Genomic DNA, 23,683 nt, shown 5'->3' on the forward strand with positions numbered 1-23,683 from the left:
CAGTCCAGCCGCGAATGCAAACAGGTTCACTCCGTCTGCCAGTCAGCCCGCAAGTGTCAACAACAGCGTCCCATTGCTCACTCCTCTTCGTGTCTTGGTGCCTGCTCCGGGTCCAATTGTCTCGTCCCTTGCGTTCCCGGGTCGCCCTCTTCCTCCCGCCGGCGGTGATGTCCGGGGCCGCGCCCGGGCTGCTCCCGGGCTGCTCCACTGATCGCCATCCCTCGAGCCAGTCGTGCGCCGCCTCCGGCGTCTCGAAGAACCAGGTCCGACTACCATCCACGACACGAAGTTTAGCCGGGAAGAGCATGGAGTAGGGTATTTCTTGTGCCCTCAGGAGCTTTTTGACCTCTAGGAAACTTCTCCTGTGCCTGGAAACCGCCGCTGTGTACTCTGGAAAAAAGGAAATCGCGGAATTCTGTATTCGTATGGGCGGAGAGATCCGTGCGGCCTGCAAAATTGCGTCCCTGTCCCTGTAATTGAACAGTTTAGCGAGCACTGGCCTCGGGGGCGCCCCCGGCTTCGGCCTGCCGCCGGGAACCCTCTGCGCCCGCTCCACTGAAAAGAAGTTGGAGAGGCCTTTGGGTTGTAGCCTCGATTGTATCAGCTCTTCCACAAACAAGTCCATTGCTTGTTTGCCCTCGGACTCCGGTATGCCAATTATGCGCACTTTACTCCGCCTCGCACGCCCTTCTTGATCGTCCAGCTTCTCAGCAAGCTGCCTATTTTCTTTCTGGGGATGGGAGACGGCCATCTGTAGGTCTGAAGTGTCTGTTACCAGTGATTTCGTCACTATCTCCACCTCCTTCACCCGGTCAGCCATTTTATGTAGGTCCGCTCGCAGCAGCGAGACGTCGGTGGAAATAGAGCCCACCGTGGTTTGGACGCCTGCCAGTGCCATCATGATATCTTGCAGAGTCATTTTCTTCGCCTCCCCTCCATCTTGATGTTTGCCAGTAGACGTGCGACCTTCCGGCTGCGATACCATGCTCTTTTCATAGGCAAATTTGACCAGTTTGGCTTGCGCGGAGGCGTTCCTGGGACCTCTGCCAGCCATGGCGTCCTGCGCTCGGGGTAGATAGCGGGTCTGTGTTCCAGCTGCACAATATCAAGGGTGAAATTGAGGCCGTCGGCAGGTAGAATGCGATGAGTGGGCACCGGGTGTCCCACATTGTGGACACCCCCCACGTCCGGTACTTCGGTAGGTGCGCAAGAAAAAGGCCCCCAGCCCTAGAATACGCTGCGGCACGGATCCTTCCTCACACCGCTCCGCCGTTTATTTGTGCAGCACTGCAGAGGGGCGGCCACCCTCAGTCTTTAGTGGGAACCCACTAGCAGGAAGACGTCCCCAGTGGTTCCAAGTGACAGGGCCAGAATCGCAGTGCAAAGAGTGCTGCGGGGCCTCCCCTGCGGTGGTGGTAGGGCACGGCAGGGGAGCAGACAGAGCCCTCAGCCGTATTGCGGCAAGTCAGGGATCCCGAGCGGGCCGCACCCGCCTTTGGTCTCATCCGTGCCCCGGGGCCCTTCAGCAGGCACGGACAGGCAGCCGCGGCGTCGCAGACAGGTCCCAGCAGGATGCAAGAGCGGCCAATCGCCACAGGCGCGGGCAGGACGGGCAGCGCGATCGCTCCACAGCTACAGCCCTGGCGGAGTTGCCAGCTGTCCGAGGCCAGCCCCGCCGCAGTGAATGTACGGGGGGCAAGGGGGCGGCGCCCTCACACCATCGCCCCCGCTCAGCAGAGTTCTCATCAGGGTCTCTCCGGTCAAGCAGGCCGCCGGTGTGTCTCCGCCGCTGGATTCTCGGCACTCCCGTGTCACCAGCCAGCGCCTCCCGAAACTTTAGTCTCCGATCTCTTCCACGGGGATAGGCCGCTCCTCCGCTCCCTCAAAGTCGGGCACTTCCCAGCAGCGGATCCACGCCAAAATTTCAGCGGCTGCTTTCGCTCGGCAGCGGACCTCGACCCCAGCCTCCGGAGGTCGATATATGTGCCGATATGTAGTCGGATTAATGAAAGGGCTGTGTTACCCACGGAGCCCCTTAACTAGGCAGCCATTGCACTTGGCTGCTAGCCAAGTCTCTACTTTTGATAGAACGATCTAGCCTCTCATCCAGCACCACAGTAAAATCTCCCGCCATTATGATAGGGTCAGGAAAGTCTAAGAGTTCTAACAATAAGTTACTGAATGGAATGGGATCATCTAAATTTGGTCCATAGTAGCCAACTACTGTATAGATCTGATTATGGCATCTCATTTTTACTATTACCCACCTGCCTAGTTTATCAACTATCTTCAACAACTATTTGGGGTTTAGTTTTAACAAGAACCGCCACACCTCTTATGGCTAATTGATGGTCTGTACATACTACTTTCTGAATCCATCTTCTGGATTTAAAAATCTCCATAGTTTCCTTATTTGTTAAATGTGTCTCTTGCAAGATTATAATCTGAGCAGAGGCATCCTTTATATACTGTAAAGCCCTTTCCCTTCTCTGCTTCACTCTAAGACCATTAACATTCCAAGATAGTACCTCTATATGAACCTCCCTAGTGGTACTCATTTTCTAATCCTCACTCCCATCACTCCCCTATGGTCAGCGTTCCAGGGCATTAAAAGAGGACAAATATTTTTTTCCCCCTTTGCTCCCCCACCCTTGACTGTGTTCCCCCTTTCCCTCCCTTGGAAAACCCTCCTCTTCTTTTTTCTTCATGGCCTACGCCTGAGGAGACTTCCCGAGGTTCGAGATCTATAAGACAGACATTACTCAGTGCATAAAAAAAAAAAAGATAGCTTGACTTAGAATAAATAACACTACTTGTGGCCACAAGTATGATAAGAAACAATTAGACAGAGCTTTATACCATATACCCATAAAGCTATATATATATCCACAAAGGGGCTAGAGACTATAGGAAAAGTAATCATGCCAGGCAAGTAACTTGCCGCAGCCTTTTCCATAATTAAAATGTGACAGTCTACTTGCTTTCCCTCTCTCCTGTACACTTCCTTCCAAGATACCCTTTAGCTCCACTTTCAAGGCTTCAATAGCATCCACCCCATCTTCCTCTATCCTTTCTTGAATCTGCATTTGTTGTTCTAGCATATTAATCTTCTCTTCAATGGAAGCTATTTCTTCCCTACATTGTTTACATTTATAGGTCTGAATAGACATTATTCTCCCTCTTAGAAAGGCTTTGTAGGCGTCCCATACTACACCTAATGGGGCACTATCTGGGATTCTATTCTATACCATTCTCTACTTTCTATTTTTCATTAGAGTCTGATATTAATTCCAGAAATGCTTCGGCCTCCTCTACTTTTTGAAAAGTCTGCATTTTATTGTTGTGCATAACCCTCAAACTAGCAGGGAATCCTAATTGCGCCGTCGCGCCCCACTTCTTAAAAGGCTCGATCAATTTTCCAAATTCCCATTGTTTACTAGCTGTTATTTGGGAGACATCAGATCTGATATCAAAAACCATCCCATCTACCGATAGGCTTTTCTGCTTTAAAGCTTTAGAAAGTATTTCTTCCTTTACTTTATAGGTAAGAAAGTTAACTATAATTCAACCGGCCGCGATCTTTTCCCTCCCCGCCCTCATGAACGCAGTGTTCTATAGCACTCCGGCGCTGTGCAATGTTGTGGATTGTATTAAAATGTTGTTTCATAAAAATACAATAAACCGATTTAAACAAAAAACTCAAGGCTATGAGAACCACCACACACCCAGGTCCCAATGGCCTATTAAGTGCACCTCTCAAGTCAGATATAGACTTCTTTTCTGACCTGCTCACCCTCTTGTATGCGGACTGTTTTCATTCAGCAGACATTCTTCAATCCTGGTAGGAATCCATCCTCCATCCAATTCATGAAAAGGTAATTCATGCCATCCTGGGAAACTATTGGTTAATCGCACTATTGAAATAAACAAAACAAGAGTATTCTATGGCAATGATAGAGACCATCAATAGGGAGCAGATCAACGACTTCACTTAAGGCGTTATATTTTGAAAGAAAGCCCTCACTCACCACCTAGTGATGACATGCTTCATCATCGGGCCCCACAGAGGGGATCTAGCATCCCCTCTGTGTGCTGCGACGCCAGATCTACTGCGGAGCGGGTTGGTGGGTAAGGACAGTGCTGTGCAAAGAATCATAAGTGAGTGTTGTGAAGTTAAAAATAAAGTCTGTAGTGTATCAAAATTAATTTATTAGGATCACTAAGGACTTAGAGATAAAAATGATGTGTAGGAAATAATCGCACTATTGGACATAGATACTAAAATCTATGCAAAAATATTACTCTATGACCTTTAGGCATGGGTGGCTGGAGCTAATATTATACCGTTTTATCAAACTAAATTCAGACTGCATTCCTCCACCAATGACAATACTGTTGCCCTGTCATGTTTGGCCTTCAGCGCTTTCCTTCCATCTCAGCCACCTCTATTTGTGTGCTTTTTGGACTATTCTGCTTTTGATGGTTTTGACTGCAATACACTCTGGGCAAAGCTGGCAGAATAGGGTATATCTGCCATCCTATTTAGAGCAATCATTTCACTGTACTCAAACCCACGAGTCTGTGATAAGACCTGCATATATAACTTAGCCACCAAACAAATCTCAACCTCGTGGGTCCTAAAGCAAGGGTATGTTGTCTAACCTTTACACCGCAGACATAGGCCGCTCACTAGCAAAGGCAAACACAATTCCACCAAATATCTCCCCCCTTAGGCTTCCAAAGATCCAATATGCTGATGACTTGCTTATTCTGGAACACACAAGAGTGGGCCTGCAGTGCACCCTTAAGGGTCCTTATAATATTGTGAACAAGTTGGTGGCTAAACCAGGTAAAAGAAAAATTTTGACTTGCAGCAGCTGTAAGAACAAGAGAAATCTAAGATAGGGTCTGGGCAACCAATCGTTACCCCAAACATCCAAGTATAATCATATTAAATTCTGGTTTATGGATGCAGGCAAACCAAATGTACATCTTAAACACATCAGCAGGGAGGCCCCAGGCAGTCACATCTGCCCTTTGAAGACTATACCATCAGTATTATTCTCCTTCAGCAGAGGCCATCTTGTCAGACATGCAGGCGAAGTTGTTACCCAACCTTTCCCATGGTTACCACTATTATCCACAGGGATATTCTTCAATACTGAATAAGTCTCAGTGCAATGCCTTTAGGAGCCTGCTCCACGTTCCAAAATACACTTGCCATTTGCTACTTCATCTGGAGTTTGGCCTGAATGGGCAAGATCTTGAATGTATGGCCGCCTTTCTTAAGTCCTACTGTGCCATACAGCAAGCCAAACCAAATACCTTAAAAAGGCTCTTTAAGTGAGTTTTTACCGCCTCAACCAACCCATGGTCTTTATATTTTAGAAAGGCGGTTTTGAATCTAGATGTTAATGTGGACACGCTGATTGCCCTCACTGTTCCATATTCGACTATAAAGTCAATCTTGCGGGAACAGGTTGCACACACTCTGAGGAAGGTCGACTTAGCACCTGTATATGGCTTCACAGTGCAGCCTAATTATAAAATCCTATGGGGAAATGAGGTTGCAACCATCACTAAGCAAGGAGACCAGGCACTGTATTCTGAGAGCGCAAGTCTTGATCCTACCAGTGAACTATTTCGACCAGAGTGGGTTGCAACATCCAGCAGCAGAATTTGTAGATTCTGACAGTACAGACGACAGTCCACGATTCACCTGCTATACTGTTGCCCAGAGTTTCTAACTGCACTCCTCAATTTATTAAAACGTACGTTTAGGTTGAATGGGGTCTCCCACCTGCAATGATGCACTGGAATTTTGTATGACTACCACTGTCTCCATGTACTTGGCTTGCTTTGGTAAATTTGTTAAAATGATTTTCACCTCTATCGGACAGCAAAGTACTTAAATGCTCAAATATTGTCACTGCCGCAGGATAGTTATTTTAAACAATAATTATTCACTTTATTTCTTTCGCTACAGAGTCATATTTTAAAGTGTTGTACTATTCTAGGATTGCTGCTAATATTTTCATATTTTATTTTTTAACAAATGTATTGTGATTAATTGTATCCATTTGAATTAATCATTCACTCATTCATAACCCATTCACCTGAATATTCTGAGTTGGTCTTCTACAAACTAGTCAACTTGACAGCTTGAATACACAAGTTACTATTCACACAAACAAATCGAAAGAGGAAATCAAGCCATTGTACAGTATCTTTGTTGTTCTGTAAACCATCACCAGGATAAGTATATGAAAAGAATAGCAGTTACATGTGTATGGACAACCGTGCTTTTCACAGTTCCACTTGGTACTCGCGTTTTTGTCCCTTGGTGTTCCTTCCAAGAATGCTCCCTTTCTGTGACATGCGTTCCATCGCTTTCCCGTTTTTTACCATAGGTGTTGGCAGTGAACTAGCATGTGATGGGTGCTATAATAATGTATCAATATTTAGTAATGGTGGAAACCTCATCTCCCCAGTACTTCTGACTTGGCAATTTGCTCTGTGTATCCGCTTGTTTTTTGTTAAACTTCCCACCATATTCTCACTTCATTTTGTTGACCCTTTCCAATTGTGTGGGTTCTCAGTATGATGGCAGTTACACAAGCCTGGCATCCTGATGGGATATTTATCTCATTTTGCATATTTCTTCGTTGTTACTGGTTCCTTCCTTGATGTTCCTCAGAGTGTGAGGTCGACAGGATTTTGGATTTCTGACTGCGTCTGGGTCGGCTACAGTTTTGGGTTCTAGTAAGGCTTCGATCTGGCTAACTGCTTGTGGGTTCATGTGGTGTGTAACTCTTTTTGTAAAACCTTGTGCTTCTCAGTTTGGGGGAAAATTGGGTACAAGAAAGGTTGATTGGCAGGGCTCAACCTTTATGCCTGTAACGTGGGTATTGAAGTGCACAGAGCATGGCGTCTGCTGAGGCTTGTTAATAATGGTATTCGTGTCTTGCATAATGATTTGTTCACCGTTAGGAGACTGATTGTGAGAAGTTGGCCTGATATGTGATGTCCACTAACATGCAAACCATACATTAAAATAGTGGTATAAGAACCACGTCACGAACAGTGAGTAGGCCTAGGGCCTAGGGAATCACTGGGGCTACACTGAGCTAACAAGAGTTAGGAAGCAGGAGGCCCACGGGATGCGTGTGCAGTGTCTAAACACACATGCGAGTTACCATAAGGCTACAATGGGAACGTAAGAGTTAGAAACTAGTTGATTTAGGACACTTCCGGATGAACTAGGAGAAAGCTACTGAAAACAAGGACACTTGGATAGTCAATACCCACAGGAGCACCGGAGTACTCGCGTTACCTCACCCACAGGAGCCGGGTGCATAGGTGTCCAGTTGTGTCGGGTTTTGACGCTGAATCCTATGGAGACCTGTAAAAAGATGCTGCGGGGGACTAGGAGGAAGATGTCTGGTTTGATGCAAGGGTGGATCGAGGAGGAAGAGTACCTGAAAGCAGAGGGGACAGAGTCTGGGTCACTAGCCAGTGACCAGGAAGGAACCAGGCGATGTCGGGTGCGATCAGGTGAAGATGCGAAGCTTGTCTCTGCAGCCACGTGGACCAGGAGGCATCGACAATGACCAGGAGCTGGATACGGACTGTCCCACGAAGGATCTCGCTGTCGGCGGTGTCGGCTTCCGGATCGGAGTCAACAGGCCTTGGCAAATGCAACCCACGCAGGAATCAAAGATGGGCTTCTGTTCAGAACAGCAAGGTCTGGGGGGCTTCTCCTTTACAGGGAAGCGGGAGCAAGCCTGGAGCAACCAGGCAAGCGATGCAAATTCAAAGGTTCATCGTCACAGAGGCCACTAGCCAACGGGCAAGTGACCGGACAGACGCGTCGAGCACAAAAGTACCAGCAGGCCCCAAGCGGCACTCGGTGTGTGGAGGGCTGTGCATCGGTGCAAAAGGTGCTCGGGGCTGGGGCTTCTCAATCCCCAATGCACAACTTCAAGGGTGCCTCAGAAGCTGCACAAGGAGCAATGAGCAGGTTTTTCAAGATGTCCGGTCCCACGTCTCTCGTCGCCTCCACAGGTCTCAGCTTCGCTGTGGCTGTGGTTCGGGGTCAAAGAAGTCTGGAAGTCCAGTTCTTGTCGGGCTCTGTGCTCGGGCTCCAGCGGGAGCGTCGACAAAGCAAACTGCAGATCACTTGATGGTGCCTGTTTGCACAGGGTGGTCACTCCTTGACCACAAGGGAGATTCTTCAGTCTTCTAGTTGCAGTAGCAGTAGCAGTTGCAGTAGCACTCCTCATATGTCATCAGATCATCTGGCATAAAGCCCCCGGATATCTGACAGGTCTGGTTACCAGGTACGAACCACGCAGATCACTAAGATCTAGCGGTTCGGGCACGCTTGTGACCCACCGATACAGGAGAGAAAAAATGGGAGGCCGGTCCTTCAGAGTGTCGGCTGCCACAGCATGGAATAAACTTCCCATCCATCTCCGCCTGGAGCCTTTAGAAACTACCTTCCGACGTAAACTTAAAACTTATCTGTTCTCCTTATAGCTTACGTTTGCCCTCTTGCCTCGCACTGTTTCTTTCCCCCCCTAATGAGCTTCTCTTCCTCTCTCCTGTTTTTCTTAGCGCGGGGACACGCCGAGATGGCGTATTATTATCCATGCGCTCTATAAATGTCTTTATTATTTTATTATTATTATAATGTCAAAGGTCCAGAGTTTCGTGTCAAGTTTCAGTTCAGGATAAATCTAAAGTCTCTAGACTCAGCTCCTACCTTTATACTAATCAAAGGGGCTGGATTACCTGCTAGGTCCCTCCTATGGGTGGGACCAGGGAAGGGGGTGGTTACACCCCTTTCCCTTTGTCCAGTTTCGCGCCAGAGCTGGGGCTGGAGTGCCCCAGCAACTGGTTTGAACCGGACTATTCATTGAGCACCTTGTGTGCCCCAGGCAGTGTCTCATTTCATTCAGCCCTCCCTGCCTCAATACACTAAGGCCTGTCTGGGGTGGTGCTAGCACCTCCCAAGGCAGGAAATCTATTGTCCAAGCCTCCCTCGCTGGAAGGACTGCCAGCACAGGAGGTCAGACCTGGCCCCAGCTGAGTGATCAGCCAGCTGTGTCAATTTGGATGGCCAGCCAGGGGTGGAATAATTCATGCTGCAGCCCCTGGTAGGCCTTGGATGCGCCTATGCCCTGGGTACCTATGGTACACTATACAGGGGCTCACAAGGTGACCCAATATCCAATCAGGTATGTACCTAAAGTACATGGTATGAATTTAGAGAGAGAACAGCTGGGCTGTGGGTCTGGTTAGCAGGCCCACAGCCACATTAAAGTGGAAAACCAGTAAAGCAAAAAGCAAACAGTGGGGTGACCATAGGAAAGCAGACCCTACTCTCCTACAGTGATGTTTCTTTGTTGTCTATGTCTTCGGGGTGTCATCCCCCTCCACCATTTTATAAATCAGTATGCAGTTGGCCTTCATCCTGCGGTTGTTCTGTGTGTACGAGATAGACACAACTGTGCACACATTTGTAACGAAGGAGGAACGTTAAATCTGGAATCTCCAACCTTTTTTTTTAATAAGAGCTACTTTATGTTCACTGAAAAATAACTAATAGTGTTAGAATTGTAGAGTGACCACATTGAACAGATTACTTTAGTAACCATCCCATGCAGGATTACCACCATTGATCACCTTATTGCATAATACAGGATTGCCAGCAGTAATATAAAAATATGTAATGTATCATTATGGATTGCCTCTGCATGGGTAACACAACAGCCATAACTGCAATGCCACTGGCACCATGGCACTAATATTAGTAATGTCTCCCCAACGTCGAGTCATCTATCACTCAAATATCTGGGGTAAATATTTATTTTGGAAATTCAACCATTTTTCTCCAAATATCAGTGTATGAGTTCTGAAAATACACACATTTTCATCTCGAATGCACACTTTTCAATCTTGAGGTTCATATATTAATTGAACCAAGTAAAGGCTTATTGTTTAGTTGATTGTTCTGTCTACAGGAGAGCTTCTTAAGGGCAGTTGGAGCGCTCCCAGTAACTCACGAGCTACTGGTCGGAGAAGCCTGCGTTAAATAACTGTGATGGTGGTCGGAGGATGTGTATCTTCTTCACATTCAGCCAAGAGTAAACTCCCACAGGAACCAAAAGTGTCAACAAATTAATAGGGTACAGTCTCCTCTTAAAAAAGTAGACATGTTGTCGCCGGTTTTTAATATACCTACCAGATACATTTCGTCAACAAATGATCAAAACAGTAACGAAAATGCAAAGAGGTTCTTGGAAATGCCGAGTAGCTTTTGGCTTCATAATGCACCTATACACCGTTTGAGTACCAGGTTCTCCCTTGCCCTCAAACTAGAGGGAACTTACACAAAACTCCGCTCTGTCTTTTATTTATGCAATGTGGAATAATGTGTGTTATCGTGGGGATACAGGAACAACATGTTTTCTCCCTTTAGAAGGGTGGCCAGAACTGGCGAGGGGGTAGTATTCCAAAGCGTATGACACCTTACACGACATGTTTTGATAAAGACAAACCAAAGTTAGCAATAACCACGAGGATTATAATGCACTCAAGAGTATATGGTATGGCTATATGTTATGTTATGTTATTTGGGTTCTTCTATAGCGCAACGGCTACTCCAGCAGGAGTGTCCCGGCGCTTTGGCGAAGAAGTCCTTTAGGTAGAAGAACATAACTGCAGAATAAAAGGAACAGCGAAGTTAACTGGTAAAAAGCCAGGTTTTAAATGCCTTTCTGAAAGACATCAGACTAGGGGCCTGTCTGAGAGAAATGGGAAGCTCATTCCAAGCGCGCGGGGCCAGGTAATGAAAGGAGCGTCCCCCTTGTCTGGTTCGCTTGATGGACGGAACGACCATTTTTGACATAGAACAGCTATAAGGAGATGGTTCCGAAAGCTGCAGGCAGGCTCAGCTCATGCTGGAGCCTCATCTCACATAAAACCAAGCACTCTGCCTTCAGGATTGTTAAGGCCTGTTGTCATAGGAGTGACTTATAGGTGCATATGTGTCTATATATAAGGTTAGATATAAGAATACTATATCTAAGCAAGGGGTGATTACACAACCTTGCCCCAGCTGAGTGATCAGCCAGTTGTGTCAATTTGGATGGCCAGCCAGGGGTGGCATAATTCATGCTGCAGCCCCTGGTAGGCCTTGGATGCACCTATGCCCTGGGTATTTATGGTACACTATACAGGGGCTCACAAGGTGACCCAATATCCAATCAGGTATGTACCTAAAGTACATGATATGAATTTAGAGAGAGAACAGCTGGGATGTGGGTCTAGTTAGCAGACCCACAGCCACATTAAAGTCGAAAACCAGTAAAGCAAAAAGTGGGGTGACCATAGGAAAGCAGACCCTACTCTCCTACACAACCCCCCCCCCCCCAAACGCAGGGACATTAAACTAACCTTGACCAGTTGAGTCTTCATGTTCTAAGTGGAAATATCTGGAGAGGCCATCTGCATTGCGATGGTCAGTCCCAGGTCTATGTTCCACTGTAAAGTCCATCCCCTGTAGAGAAATGCACCACCTGAGTAGTTTGGGATTTTCACCCTTCATCTGATTTAGCCACAAGTGGGGCTTATGGTCTGTCTGAATTTTGAAGTGAGTGCCAAACAAGTATGGCCTCTGCTTCTTCAGGGCCTAAACCACAGCAAAGGCCTCCCTCTCAATAGCTGACGAACGTTTCTCTCTAGGGGTCAGCCTTCTTCTAATAAAAGCAATTGGCTGGTCTTGACCATCTATATTCAGTTGTGAAAGTACAGCTCCCACACCCAACTCAGAAGCATCTCTTTGGACAATGAACTCTTTGGAGTAATCTGGACCTTTCAGAATAGGTGCATAGCACAAGGCCTGCTTCAGGTCATCAAATGCCTTCTGACAGCTTACTGTCCACTGAACTTTCTTTGGCATCTTCTTTGAGGTCAGGTCATTAAGTGGTGTCACAATGGACCCATAATTCTTAACAAACTTTCTGTAATAACCAGACAGGCCCAAGAAAGCTCTGACCTGTGTCTGGGTGGTTGGAGGAGCCCAGTCCTTTATGGTCTGGATCTTGCTCTCCAGTGGTTGAACCTGACCCCCACCTACAAGGTGGCCCAGGTACACAACCTTACTCTCCCCTATCTGGCACTTAGTGGCCTTGATAGTTAGGCCTGCCTTCTGCACGGCCTCCAAAACCTTCTTCAGGTGGATCAGGTGATCCTCCCAGGTGGAGCTGAAGACAGCAATATCATCTAGATAAGCTGCACAACAGTCATCCAACCCAGTGAGAACTTGGTTCACCAACCTTTGGAAAGTGGCAGGTGCATTCTTCAAGCCAAAGGGCATCACCACAAATTGGTAATGACCTCCTGGGGTTGAGAAAGCAGTTTTGGCTTTTACATCCTCAGCTAGTCTGATTTGCCAGTAGCCTGCTGTCAGGTTAAATGTGCTCAAAAACTTGGCAGAAGCCAATCTGTCTATGAGCTCATCTGTCCTGGGAATTGGGTGGGCATCTGTCCTAGTGACAGCATTGAGACCTCTGTAGTCCACACAAAACCTCATCTCTCTTACCATCTTGGGTGTGAGGCTTTGGCACAAGGACTACTGGACTGGCCAAGGGGCTCTCTGATGGCTCAATAACTCCCAGCTCCAACATCTTCTGTACTTCTGTCTTAATGCAGTACCTGACGTGGTCAGGTTGCCTGTAGATTTTACTCTTCACAGGCAGACTGTCACCAGTGTCCACCTCATGGGTGCACCAGTTTGTCTGACTAGGTGTCAAGGAAAACATATGTCTGAAGGACTGGAGAACTTGTCTGCAGTCCTGTTGCTGCTGGCCAGTGAGGCTGCCGGCTAAGGCCACACCTTCAACTGAACCATTGTCAGGGTTCTGAGTCAGCAGGTCTGGGAGAGGGTCACTCTCTTTTTCCTGCCCCTCATCTGTAGCCATGAGCATGCCCATGTCTGCCCTGTCAACATATGCCTTGAGTCTGTTGACATGGAGGGCCCTGTGGGGGCTCCTGGGAGTTCCAAGGTCCACCAGGTAGGTGACCTCTCCCTTTTGCTCAACAATTGTGTGGGGTCCAGACCATTTGTCTTGGAGTGCTGCTGGGGCCACTGGCTCCAACACCCACACTTTCTGTCCTGGCTGGTACACAATCAGTACAGCCTTTTGGTCATGCCAAGCTTTTTGAAGTTCTTGGCTAGCCTCAAGGTTTTTAGACGCCTTCTTCATGTATTCGGCCATCCTGGAGCGGAGACCAAGTACATAGTCCACTATGTCTTGTTTAGGCTATTTGAGAGGTAACTCCCATCCTTCCTTCACCAGACATAGGGGTCCCCTTACAGGATGCCCAAACAAAAGTTCAAAAGGGCTGTAGCCAACCCCCTTTTGTGGGACCTCTCTGTAAGCAAACAGAAGGCAGGGCAGAAGGATGTCCCATCTTCGCCTAAGCTTTTCAGGTAAACCCTTAATCATACCCTTCAAGGTCTTGTTAAATCTTTCAACAAGGCCATTGCACTGTGGATGATAGGGTGTAGTGAATTTGTAATTTACACCACACTCCTTCCACATTGCAGTTAGGTACCCAGACATAAAGTTTGCACCTCTATCTGAGACAACCTCCTTCGGAAAGCCCACTCTTGAGAAAACTCCCAGGAGGGCTCTTGCCACAACAGTTGCTGTTGTGGTCCTCAGGGGAATAGCTTCTGGGTATCTGGTGGCATGATCCACTACCACCAGAATAAATCTGTGCCCAGAGGCTGTTTGGGAATCCATTGGTCCAACAATGTCAATCCCTACTCTTTCAAAGGGAAACCCCACCACAGGTAGTGGTATAAGGGGGGCCTTTGTTGTGCCACCTGACTTGCCACTGGCTTGGCAGGTCACACAGGAGCGACAAAACTTCTTGGTATCTTCTGACATATGGGGCCAGAGAAAGTGAGGGACAAGCCTATCCCAAGTCTTGTTCTGGCCTAGATGTCCTGCTAAGGGAATATCATGGGCTAAGGTAAGAAGAAAACCCCTAAATGCCAGAGGTATGACCAAACTCCTGGAAGCACCAGGCTTGGGGTCTCTAGCCTCCGAATAAAGGAGTCCTTCATCCCAGTAAACTTTATGGGTACCTAGTGACATTGCTTGCATTGGTCACCAGGTAATTATCACCCAGTATAATCTGTCCAGGGTCCACAAAGCTAGGCGTCACCATGGTGACACTGGCACATGTGTCCCTGTAGGCCTGAGCCACTTTATCATTGATCAAAGGTGTTGCCTGTACTTGCCCAGAGTACTGGGACTCACAGTAGAGGACACTGCCATGTCCACATCACAGACAAGAACAGCTTGAGTTGGAATCCTGACTAGGCCAGAATCCATCTCAGTACCCAGGGTTAACCCTACTATAGCCTTGGGTTGAGAACTGCCACTGTTAACTGAACTAGGGGTGCAGATGCCTTAGGGGCAACAGTCAGTGGTAGGAGCTGTGTCCTTCTTGGTGCACTCACTGAACCAGTGAGAGGTAGATTTACAAAAGTTACACCAAGGTTTCTTTTGGCCATCTTTCTTCTTCTTCTTAGAAGTTTGGGACCCCCCCTCGTTAGAAGCTTTTTGGGGGCCTGTTGAAGACTTCTGGTCTTATGGTTTCTGATCCCCACCTTTTTGGTCTGCCGTTTTCTGATCACCACCTTGGTTCTGGGTTTTCTGCTTAACCCTGGTTCTGACCCATTTGTCTGCCTTCTTTCCCAATACTTGGGGAGAGGTCAGATCAGAGTCAATCAGGTGTTGGTGCAATAACTGGTTCTGACAATTGTTAAGTATTTGTTCTCTCATGATCAAATTATACAATCCTGTATAGTCCTTAACTTTACTTCCCAGCAACCAGCCTTCCAGAGCCTTAGTGGCACAATCAACAAAATCAGTCTAGTCCTGAGTCTGTGTCTTCTGGGTATCTCTGAACAACAACCTGTATTGCTCAGTGGTTAAGACAATAAGCCAAACCCATCAATCAGAGCACTCTTCAGGACAGTGTAATTGTTAGCATCATCATCACTAACTGTGAGGAGCTTGTCTCTTCCTTTTTCTGAAAAGGAGAGTCGCAAGATTGCTGCCCACTGATTTTGGGGTACCTGCTGTACTTTGCAGGCCCTCTCCAAAGCAGTTATCCATTTGTGGATGTCATCCCCAACTTTGTAGGGGGCACAATCTTACTCAGGTTTCTATTATCATAGGCCCTGTCTTTATCCTTAGGGATAGTGCTGCCGCCAGTGGGTTCTAACCCACTCAACTTTTGCTCTCTGGCAAGGGCAAGTTTCTCCTTGGCGAGGGCAAGTTCTTCCCTCTCAATCCTCAGATTAACTTCCTTCATCCTTGCCTGATGCTCTCTTCTCTGAGGAGGAGTCCTTCCCCTCCGAGCAGAGGCATTAGAGCCCCTTGAAGCATTAGAGTGGAGAGAATCCCTAGAGGGGGATCTTCTCCTCCTATACCTCCGGTTAAGTCCATTTAGAGGCCTGTATGGGGCTAGCCCATCTTCAGTCCCATGTAGGCTTCGGTTAGCCTGGCTAAGTCTTCTAACTTGGATCTGGCTGTCTACTTCCTCCCTAGAATCTTCCTCCTCCACCTCTTCCTCATCATCTATGACAGTAGGGTCAGGGGCATCTTCTGTTGAGGGTAGTACCTCATCTGCAATACCTGAGGGGCCTGAGCTAGAGGCTTTCTGAGCATCATATTTTTCCATGAGCTCTATCAGGTGCTTGAGGGTAGGGTTGGAACCCTGTTTTAACCTTCCAGATGTGCACGAGTGCCTTAAATCTTGGAAAGTTAGGGTATCATATCTGGAAGGTATCCTTAAAGGATCTAAAAGCAATGTCAAGCGCACACAACCTGCATAAATGTTCTACAGTTAAGTTTGGTATTCATGTAATGGAAAAGATAGGATCAAACTCCAATGTCTTTGACTTGTAAGGTGTTTATTCATTCAATTTAAGTATTTGTTTCACAAGAAAAACCAGCCGACACGTGTTTCGTCAACAACGGGGTAAACCCGTGACTCTTCAGGGCTATTGGGTGTAATGTTGTGAGCTGTGTCGTCGGACCGGTGGTAATTCCAACCCGGTCCTGATCGGGTGTGAGCGAGGGAGGACGCGTAGAGGAGGTGCTTCTAAGCGTCTCAGTAGTCAGGAATATTGGGAAAGTCCGACGCCGGATGAGCGATCGGGGGGCAAAGGGAAGCAAATCCGCTTACCCTTGCGTTTGAGCTTGTGGTCGTTGTATCGAGAAAGGGAGATGTCTGCGAGTAATATCGACCTTAAAGGATCTACCTCCACTGGGATAGATCCACTTGGTTCTGCTCTCAGAGACATGATCTAGTGAGGTGTGGTGTGTGCACCTACCTACACTAAGTGTTACCTACTAAACCTCTCTAGGAGTTGTAGTCAGGGTGTGCTAAGCCTTTGCTCTACAACAACTAAGTTTAGTAGAACTTAAGTATTATAAGACTTGTTATATGTACCTATGGTACCTTAATGTGATCTTTCAAATGATATTTTAAGATTACAATTGGTAAAACAGCAGCAAGCTCTTATCCCAACCGCTGCACACCAATGTGAGAAGTTGGCCTGATATGTGATGTCCACTATTCTAGTGGGCACCCTGTATCAGTCCAAACAACCCTTATGGTGATGGTTGTAAAGTCAACCTTATAGACCAGCTATCCTAGTGGTAGCATGGACAAAACAGTCTTAGGCTAAAACTTCAGAGAGCATGTGAAGCCAGCTGTTTTACCATATGTAACCCCTTGAATACCAAATGAAAGGACACCACACAGGTTATATATAACATATATATGTGTTTATTACTAACACAACCTCCCTGAACTCTTTATGAGGTCAGAGGCCAAAGCACATAACAAGTTACTTAATTATCATACAATAAGTTGCACAAAATACAGTTGTGCCGTAGGGACGCTGCAAACCATATATTAAAATAGTGGTATAAGAACCACATCACGAACAGTAAGTAGGCCTAGGGAATTGCTGGGGCTACACTGAGCTAACGAGAGTTAGGAAGCAGGGGGCCCACGGGATGCGTGTGCAGTGTCTAAACACACACACGAGTTACCATAGGGATACAATTGGAACGTAAGAGTTAGAAACTAGTTGATTTAGGACACTTCCGGATGAACTAGGAGAAAGCTACTGAAAGCAAGGACACTTGGATAGTCAATACCCACAGGAGCACCGGAGTACTCGCGTTACCTCACCCACAGGAGCCGGGTGCATAGGTGTCAAGTTGTGTCGAGTTTCGTCGCTGAATCCTATGGAGACCTGTAAAAAGATGCTGCAGGCGATGAGGAGGAAGATATCCGGTTGGATACAAGGGTGGTTCGAGGATGAAGAGTACCTGAAAGCAGAGGGGACAGAGTCATGGTCACTAGCCAGTGACCAGGAAGGAACCAGGCGATGTCGGGTGCGATCAGGTGAAGATGCAAAGCTTGTCTCTGCAGCCACGTGGACCAGGAGGCATCAGCGATGACCAGGAGCTGGATACGGACTGTCCCACGAAGGATCTCGCTGTCGGCGGTGTCTGCTTCCGGATCGGAGTCAACAGGCCTTGGCAAATGCAACCCACGTAAGAATCGAAGATGGGCTTCTGTTCAGACCAGCAAGGTCTGGGGGGCTTCTCCTTTTCAGGGAAGCGGGAGCAAGCCTGGAGCAACCAGGCAAGCGATGCAAATTCAAAGGTTCGTCGTCACAGAGGCCACTAGCCAACAGGCAAGTGACCGGACAGACGCGTCGAGCACAAAAGTACCAGCAGGCCCCACGCGGCACTCGGTGAGTGTGGAGGGCTGTGCGTCGGTGCAAAAGGTGCTCGGGGCTGGGGCTTCTCAATCCCCAATGCACAACTTCGAGGGTGCCTCAGAAGCTGCACAGGGAGCAATGAGCAGGTTTTTCAAGATGTCCGGTCCCACGTCTCTCGTCACCTCCACGGGTCTCAGCTTCGCTGTGGCTGTGGATCGGGTTCAAAGAAGTCTGGAAGTCCAGTTCTTGTCGGGCTCTGTGCTCGGGCTCCGGCGGGAGCGTCGACAAAGCAAACCGCAGATGGTGCCTGTTTGCACAGGGTGGTCACTCCTTGCCCACAAGGGAGATTCTTCAGTCTTCTAGTTGCAGTAGAATGTCGAAGGTCCAGAGTTTCGTGACAAGTTTCAGTTCAGGATAAATCTAAAGTCTCTAGACTCAGCTCCTACCTTTATACTAATCAAAGGGGCTGGATTACCTGCTAGGTCCCTCCTATGGGTGGGACCAGGGAAGGGGGTGGTTACACCCCTTTCCCTTTGTCCTGTTTCGCGCCAGAGCTGGGGCTGGAGTGCCCCAGCAACTGGTTTGAATCGGACTATGCGTGGAGCACCTTGTGTGCCCCAGGCAGTATCTCATTTCATTCAGCCCTCCCTGCCCCAATACACTAAGGCCTGTCTGGGGTGGTGCTAGCACCTCCCAAGGCAGGAAATCTATTGTCCAAGCCTCCCTCGCTGGAAGGACTCCCAGCAGCAGGAGGTCAGACTTGTGTCTGTGGCAGCAGCATCCGTTTTGTGATGCTGAGGCTCTGGTTAACTTTAACCGGGATTAACAAGAACAACATGTCTTCTCCCTCTAGAAGAGTGGATGCTACCCCCGTCGCCAGAACTGGCGAGGGGGTAGTATTCCAAAGCGTATGACACCTTACACGACATGTTTTGATAAAGCCAAACCAAAGTTAGCTATAACCGCGAGGATTATAATGCACTTAAGGGTATACGGTATGGCTATATCATAGAACAGCTATAAGGAGATGGTTCCGAAAGCTGCAGACAGGCTCAGCTCATGCTAGCACATAAAATCAAGCACTCTGCCTTCAGGATTGTTAAGGCCTGCCATAGGAGTGACTTATTGGTGCATATGTGTCTATATATAAGGTTAGAGTTAGGAATACTATATCTAAGCAAGGGGTGATTACACAACCTTGCCCCAGCTGAGTGATCAGCCAGTTGTGTCAATTTGGATGGCCAGCCAGCCAGGGGTGGCATAATTCATGCTGCAGCCCCTGGTAGACCTTAATGCACCTATGCCCTGGGTACCTATGGTACACTATACAGGGGCTCACAAGGTGACCCAATATCCAATCAGGTATGTACCTAAAGTACATGGTATGAATTTAGAGAGAGAACAGCTCGGCTGTGGGTCTGGTTAGCAGGCCCACAGCCACATTAAAGTCGAAAACCAGGAAAGCAAAAAGCAAAAAGTGGGGTGACCATAGGAAAGCAGACCCTACTCTCCTATAGTGATGTTTCTTTTGTGTATATATCTTCGGGGTGTCATCCCCCTCCACCATTTTATGAATCAGTATGCAGTTGGCCTTCATCCTGCGGTTGTTCTGTGTGTACGAGATAGACACAACTGTGCACACATTTGTAACGAAGGAGGAACGTTAAATCTGGAATCTCCAACCTTTTTTTTTTTTTAATAAGAGCTACTTTATGTTCACTGAAAAATAACTAATAGTGTTAGAATTGTAGAGTGACCACATCGAACAGATTACTTTAGTAACCATCCCATGCAGGATTACCACCATTGATCACCTCATTGCATAATACAGGATTGCCAGCAGTAATATAAAAATATGTAATGTATCATTATGGAATACCTCTGCATGGGTAACACAACAGCCATAACTGCAATGCCACTGGCACCATGGCACTAATATTAGTAATGTCTCCCCAACGCCGAGTCATCTATCACTCAAATATCTGGGGTAAATCTTTATTTTGGAAATTCAACCATTTTTCTCCAAATATCAGTGTATGAGTTCTGAAAATACACACATTTCATCTCGAATGCACACTTTTCAATCTTGAGGTTCATATATTAATTGAACCAAGTAAAGGCTTCTTGTTTAGTTGATTGTTCTGCCTACAGGAAAGCTTCTTAAGGGCAGCTGGAGCGCTCCCAGTAACTCACGAGCTACTGGTCGGAGAAGCCTGCGTTAAATAACTGTGATGGTGGTCGGAGGATGTGTATCTTCTTCACATTCAGCCAAGCGTAAACTCCCACAGGAACCAAAAGTGTCAGCAAATTAATAGGGTACAGTCTCCTCTTAAAAAAGTAGACATGTTGTCGCCCGTTTTTAAAATACCTACCAGATACATTTCGTCAACAAATGATCAAAACAGTAACGAAAATGCAAAGAGGTTCTTGGAAATGCCGAGTAGCTTTTGGCTTCACAATGCACCTATACACCGTTTGAGTACCAGGTTCTCCCTTGCCCTCAAACTAGAGGGAACTGTGGAGAAGTGTGGCTCACTGGTTAGAGCAGGCAGACCTGGAAGCAGAGGTCAGCCCGGGACCAGGGTTCAATTCCCGGCTCGGCGGGGTCTTGAGTCCTAAAAAAAATGTCCATGGACTCGACAATTCTCGCTCCAGTGCCTACTCGATTCACGGGTTCACACTCTGCGACTCTGGGCAATAGCTTGCTTAATCTCCACAATGGCCCCTCGCGGCGGGATGCCTGGCTTTCACCTTGCAGATACCCTGCCGGGGTTATCTCACAGGGGAATACCAGGACGGGTTCCCTAAGCAAGCGCTTAGATACCGCTTGGTGATTTGCGCTATATAAATTCCTGTACATTTACATTTACTTACACAAAACTCCGCTCTCTTTTATTTATGCAATGTGGAATAATGTGTGCTATCGTGGGGATACTGCCGCTAACAAACTCCTGCACCACTGCAATGTACATCTAAATAACATTTTAACCACACCATTTCGCCATTTGTATTACTTTTATACTCGCACAAATGTATGCAATGTTCACCGAATAAACCATGTACGAAACGGAGTGCTTCCTTAAGGTACTTAACCCATTTTAAGCAAAACGCCTGTTCTATTTTATTGTCTTTGTTGATTACCCATTTACCAAGCTGAGACCATAATTTCCCAAGCGGACACTTTGCGATACTGGCCTCTAGGTGGTAGTGCTTTCCGGATATGGAGAACTCAGGAAAAAAAAGCTTGCCTTTTACCTGTAGTCATGCCGCCTATTGCCTGATATCAACTGCAAAAAGTATATATTCAATGGTTCCGTCTCTTTTTTCACTTTTGCAGAAAAAAAGGTTAATAACAATTGCTGTGAGTTTACAATTTACTTTGTTTTGCAGTGGCTTCCAGCAGACTTTTACAACTGAGTACAACAACTTCTATATTGTCCGATCCTTCAAGTATGCCCGAGCAGGCTACGCAGGCAGTCAGCAAGATGAACAGAAACATCAGGGGAACATAGCGTCAAAAGATCAAGATCTACACCATTTAAAAAACAAACAAAAATACAAGCTTTAAAGACAATATACTGCGCTGTGTAGTTGAAAGAAACTCCGGGCTCGTCTCACGATGAGATCCAGCAAGAATTGTGCAAACAGTGACTTCTGTGGTTCCGTGCTGGATTAACCTCAAACCAAGTTTACGCACGTGTTGTATTCAGCCTGCTGCTACATGCACAGTCTCTCGTCTGCCATTACATCTGCAAAACCTGTGCACGGAATACAACACATGTCATATCGAAGCTTTACAGAAAAATAAACCAAAAAAGAAAAGTACTTTAATTGAAATGAAAATTTTATTTATATCATTCAGAACAGATTTCTAGGTTATCTTCCAGAACTGGAAAATGAGATGGACCTAGGCAAATAGTTTTCACAAAAAATGTAATATTCAGGGAAACGCCGTGTGTTGCCTACAGTTTCAAAATTATTTCGCAGATTTCCTCAACCAAAGAGTTAATTTACCTAATGTACGACGATTCGACAAGTCTTTATTTCGAATAAAAGATTCATAAAAGACAGTGTACAATCATACATACATATTAAAAGCATTTACAATAAGATAATAGTATACACATTTCATTCCTAGGAGCAATAAAAAAGTACTTCACAACTGTGTATAATAAGACAGATGGGACGCAAATTAAATGCACATGAATAGATACCGCTGGAAAAAACATACAGGATACTATGTATAACTGGATGAGGGCTTTCAACATACAGGGATACCCAATTTTTTGGATCGAATCAGCCAAGCCCATTTCAAAAATTTGGCAACACATACCACTACGGTTTCAGATCTAATAGTACGAAGTTTCAGGAGTGCGTCTTGGTAACCACCACTATTAAGGGTCAAGCAAATCGGTCTTAACCACTTACTTCTTGGTGCTCCATAGGTAGGGCAGCCAAAGAAGAAGTGTCCAACACTTTCTTCCCGGTCGAGGCACCAGGGGCAATTGTTACCTACAGAGTTGTCCCATTTTGCTCTAAAAGTGTTAAGGGGCAAAGTGCCAATTCGAAACTGATGGTATAGTTTTCGATCCAATACACTTGTAATTAGGTCCCAGTACAATTCTAACGAAGGGGCAGCCTTGTGCACTAAAAAAGAGCCGGTTAAATTAACATCACATGATTGGTTAACAAGAATAGATTTTCTCCAGGCCCAGAACAGCGCTTTAAACTCAAGTTTGGACGGAAATCTGGACCCCCCTGGATTAGACCAAAGGTCCGGAAGGCCCATCAGGTTCAATATGTTTTTCACTACCTCAAGCCATTGTATTTTGTGTGCCCCCCACATGAGTTTTACTTCCTCCAACTCTTGGGTAAACAGACCAAGCTCGGGAGTGGACCAGAGACGGCGCCAAAAGGCCACCAGACGATACTGGGCCAACTCATCGATTGGTCTGCAGCCAAGGTCCAACAGTAGGGGTTTAGTAGGGGTAGACTGGGGAAGGCTAACCAAATTCCGTAAAAACCTGTTCTGAGCGGTTACCAGACTGGTGAGATTCTTATGACCCCAGACTTCGGCTCCGTAAAGGGTGGCAGAAACAACTTTCGCATCATAAATTTTTAGAACAGGGGTAACACACCTAGTTAACAAATTCCTCTGTTCAAGAATCAAGCTACCAGCCAACCTATTGAATTTAAGTTTGGACGTTTCCACTTGGGGGTTCCAAGTGAGACGGTGATCTAGGGTCACTCCAAGATAAGTCATGGTCCTAACCTGCTCAATGGGAACTCCATTTAGGGAAACTGTGCACTTAGGGGGATTTTTCTTGCAAAAAACCATAAATTTGGTTTTATCTGTGTTTATTTGCAAGTCGTTAGAAGAGCAGAACTCAGAAAATCTGTTCAGGGCTACCTGAAGCCCGGCTCTGGTTTTAGAGAGCAAAAGGGTGTCGTCTGCAAAAATTAGCATGGGGTACTTCCGACCACCCAACTTAGGAGCATCCGACTGGGTGTTAAGGAAGAATTGTGTGACCTGATTAATAAATAAAAGAAACAAAGTGGGGGCAAGGACACAGCCTTGACGCACCCCTCGTTGTACTGGAAATTGTTTGGTCACCTGCCCCTGGCTACCCCACCTAACCTGGGCATAATTGTCCTCATGGAGTCGCTGGACTAAAATCAAAAGCTCAGGCGGAAAACCCATGCAACTAAGAGCCTCCCACAGCTTTTTCCTTGGCACTAAGTCGAAGGCCGACTTAAGATCGACGAATGCAGCAAATAACATACCTCCGCCCAACAGGACCACCTTCCAAAAAAGTAGTGTAAACCGAAAAACTTGGTCCACAGTACTAGTCC

The 23,683-nt window shown here is 46.8% G+C and overlaps 1 protein-coding gene across 4 annotated transcripts in view; it reads left to right on the top strand.

Annotated features, from left to right (window-relative positions):
• Positions 1–21,701, top strand: part of MLXIP (MLX interacting protein) — a 1,607,115-nt gene extending 1,585,414 nt beyond the window's left edge. For all 4 annotated transcript variants that reach the window (XR_013602573.1, XM_078667550.1, XM_078667551.1 and 1 more), the window contains one exon: positions 21,221–21,701. Coding sequence is in view for 3 of the 4 variants with exons in the window: in XM_078667551.1 (XP_078523677.1) it covers positions 21,221–21,398 (178 nt within the window). In the remaining variant the exon portion in view is untranslated. The remainder of the gene's footprint in view (positions 1–21,220) is intronic.
• The last annotated feature ends 1,982 nt before the right edge of the window (positions 21,702–23,683 follow it).

This window comes from Lissotriton helveticus, chromosome 11 (genome assembly GCF_964261635.1).
Source record: "Lissotriton helveticus chromosome 11, aLisHel1.1, whole genome shotgun sequence".
Classification (NCBI taxonomy): domain Eukaryota; kingdom Metazoa; phylum Chordata; class Amphibia; order Caudata; family Salamandridae; genus Lissotriton; species Lissotriton helveticus.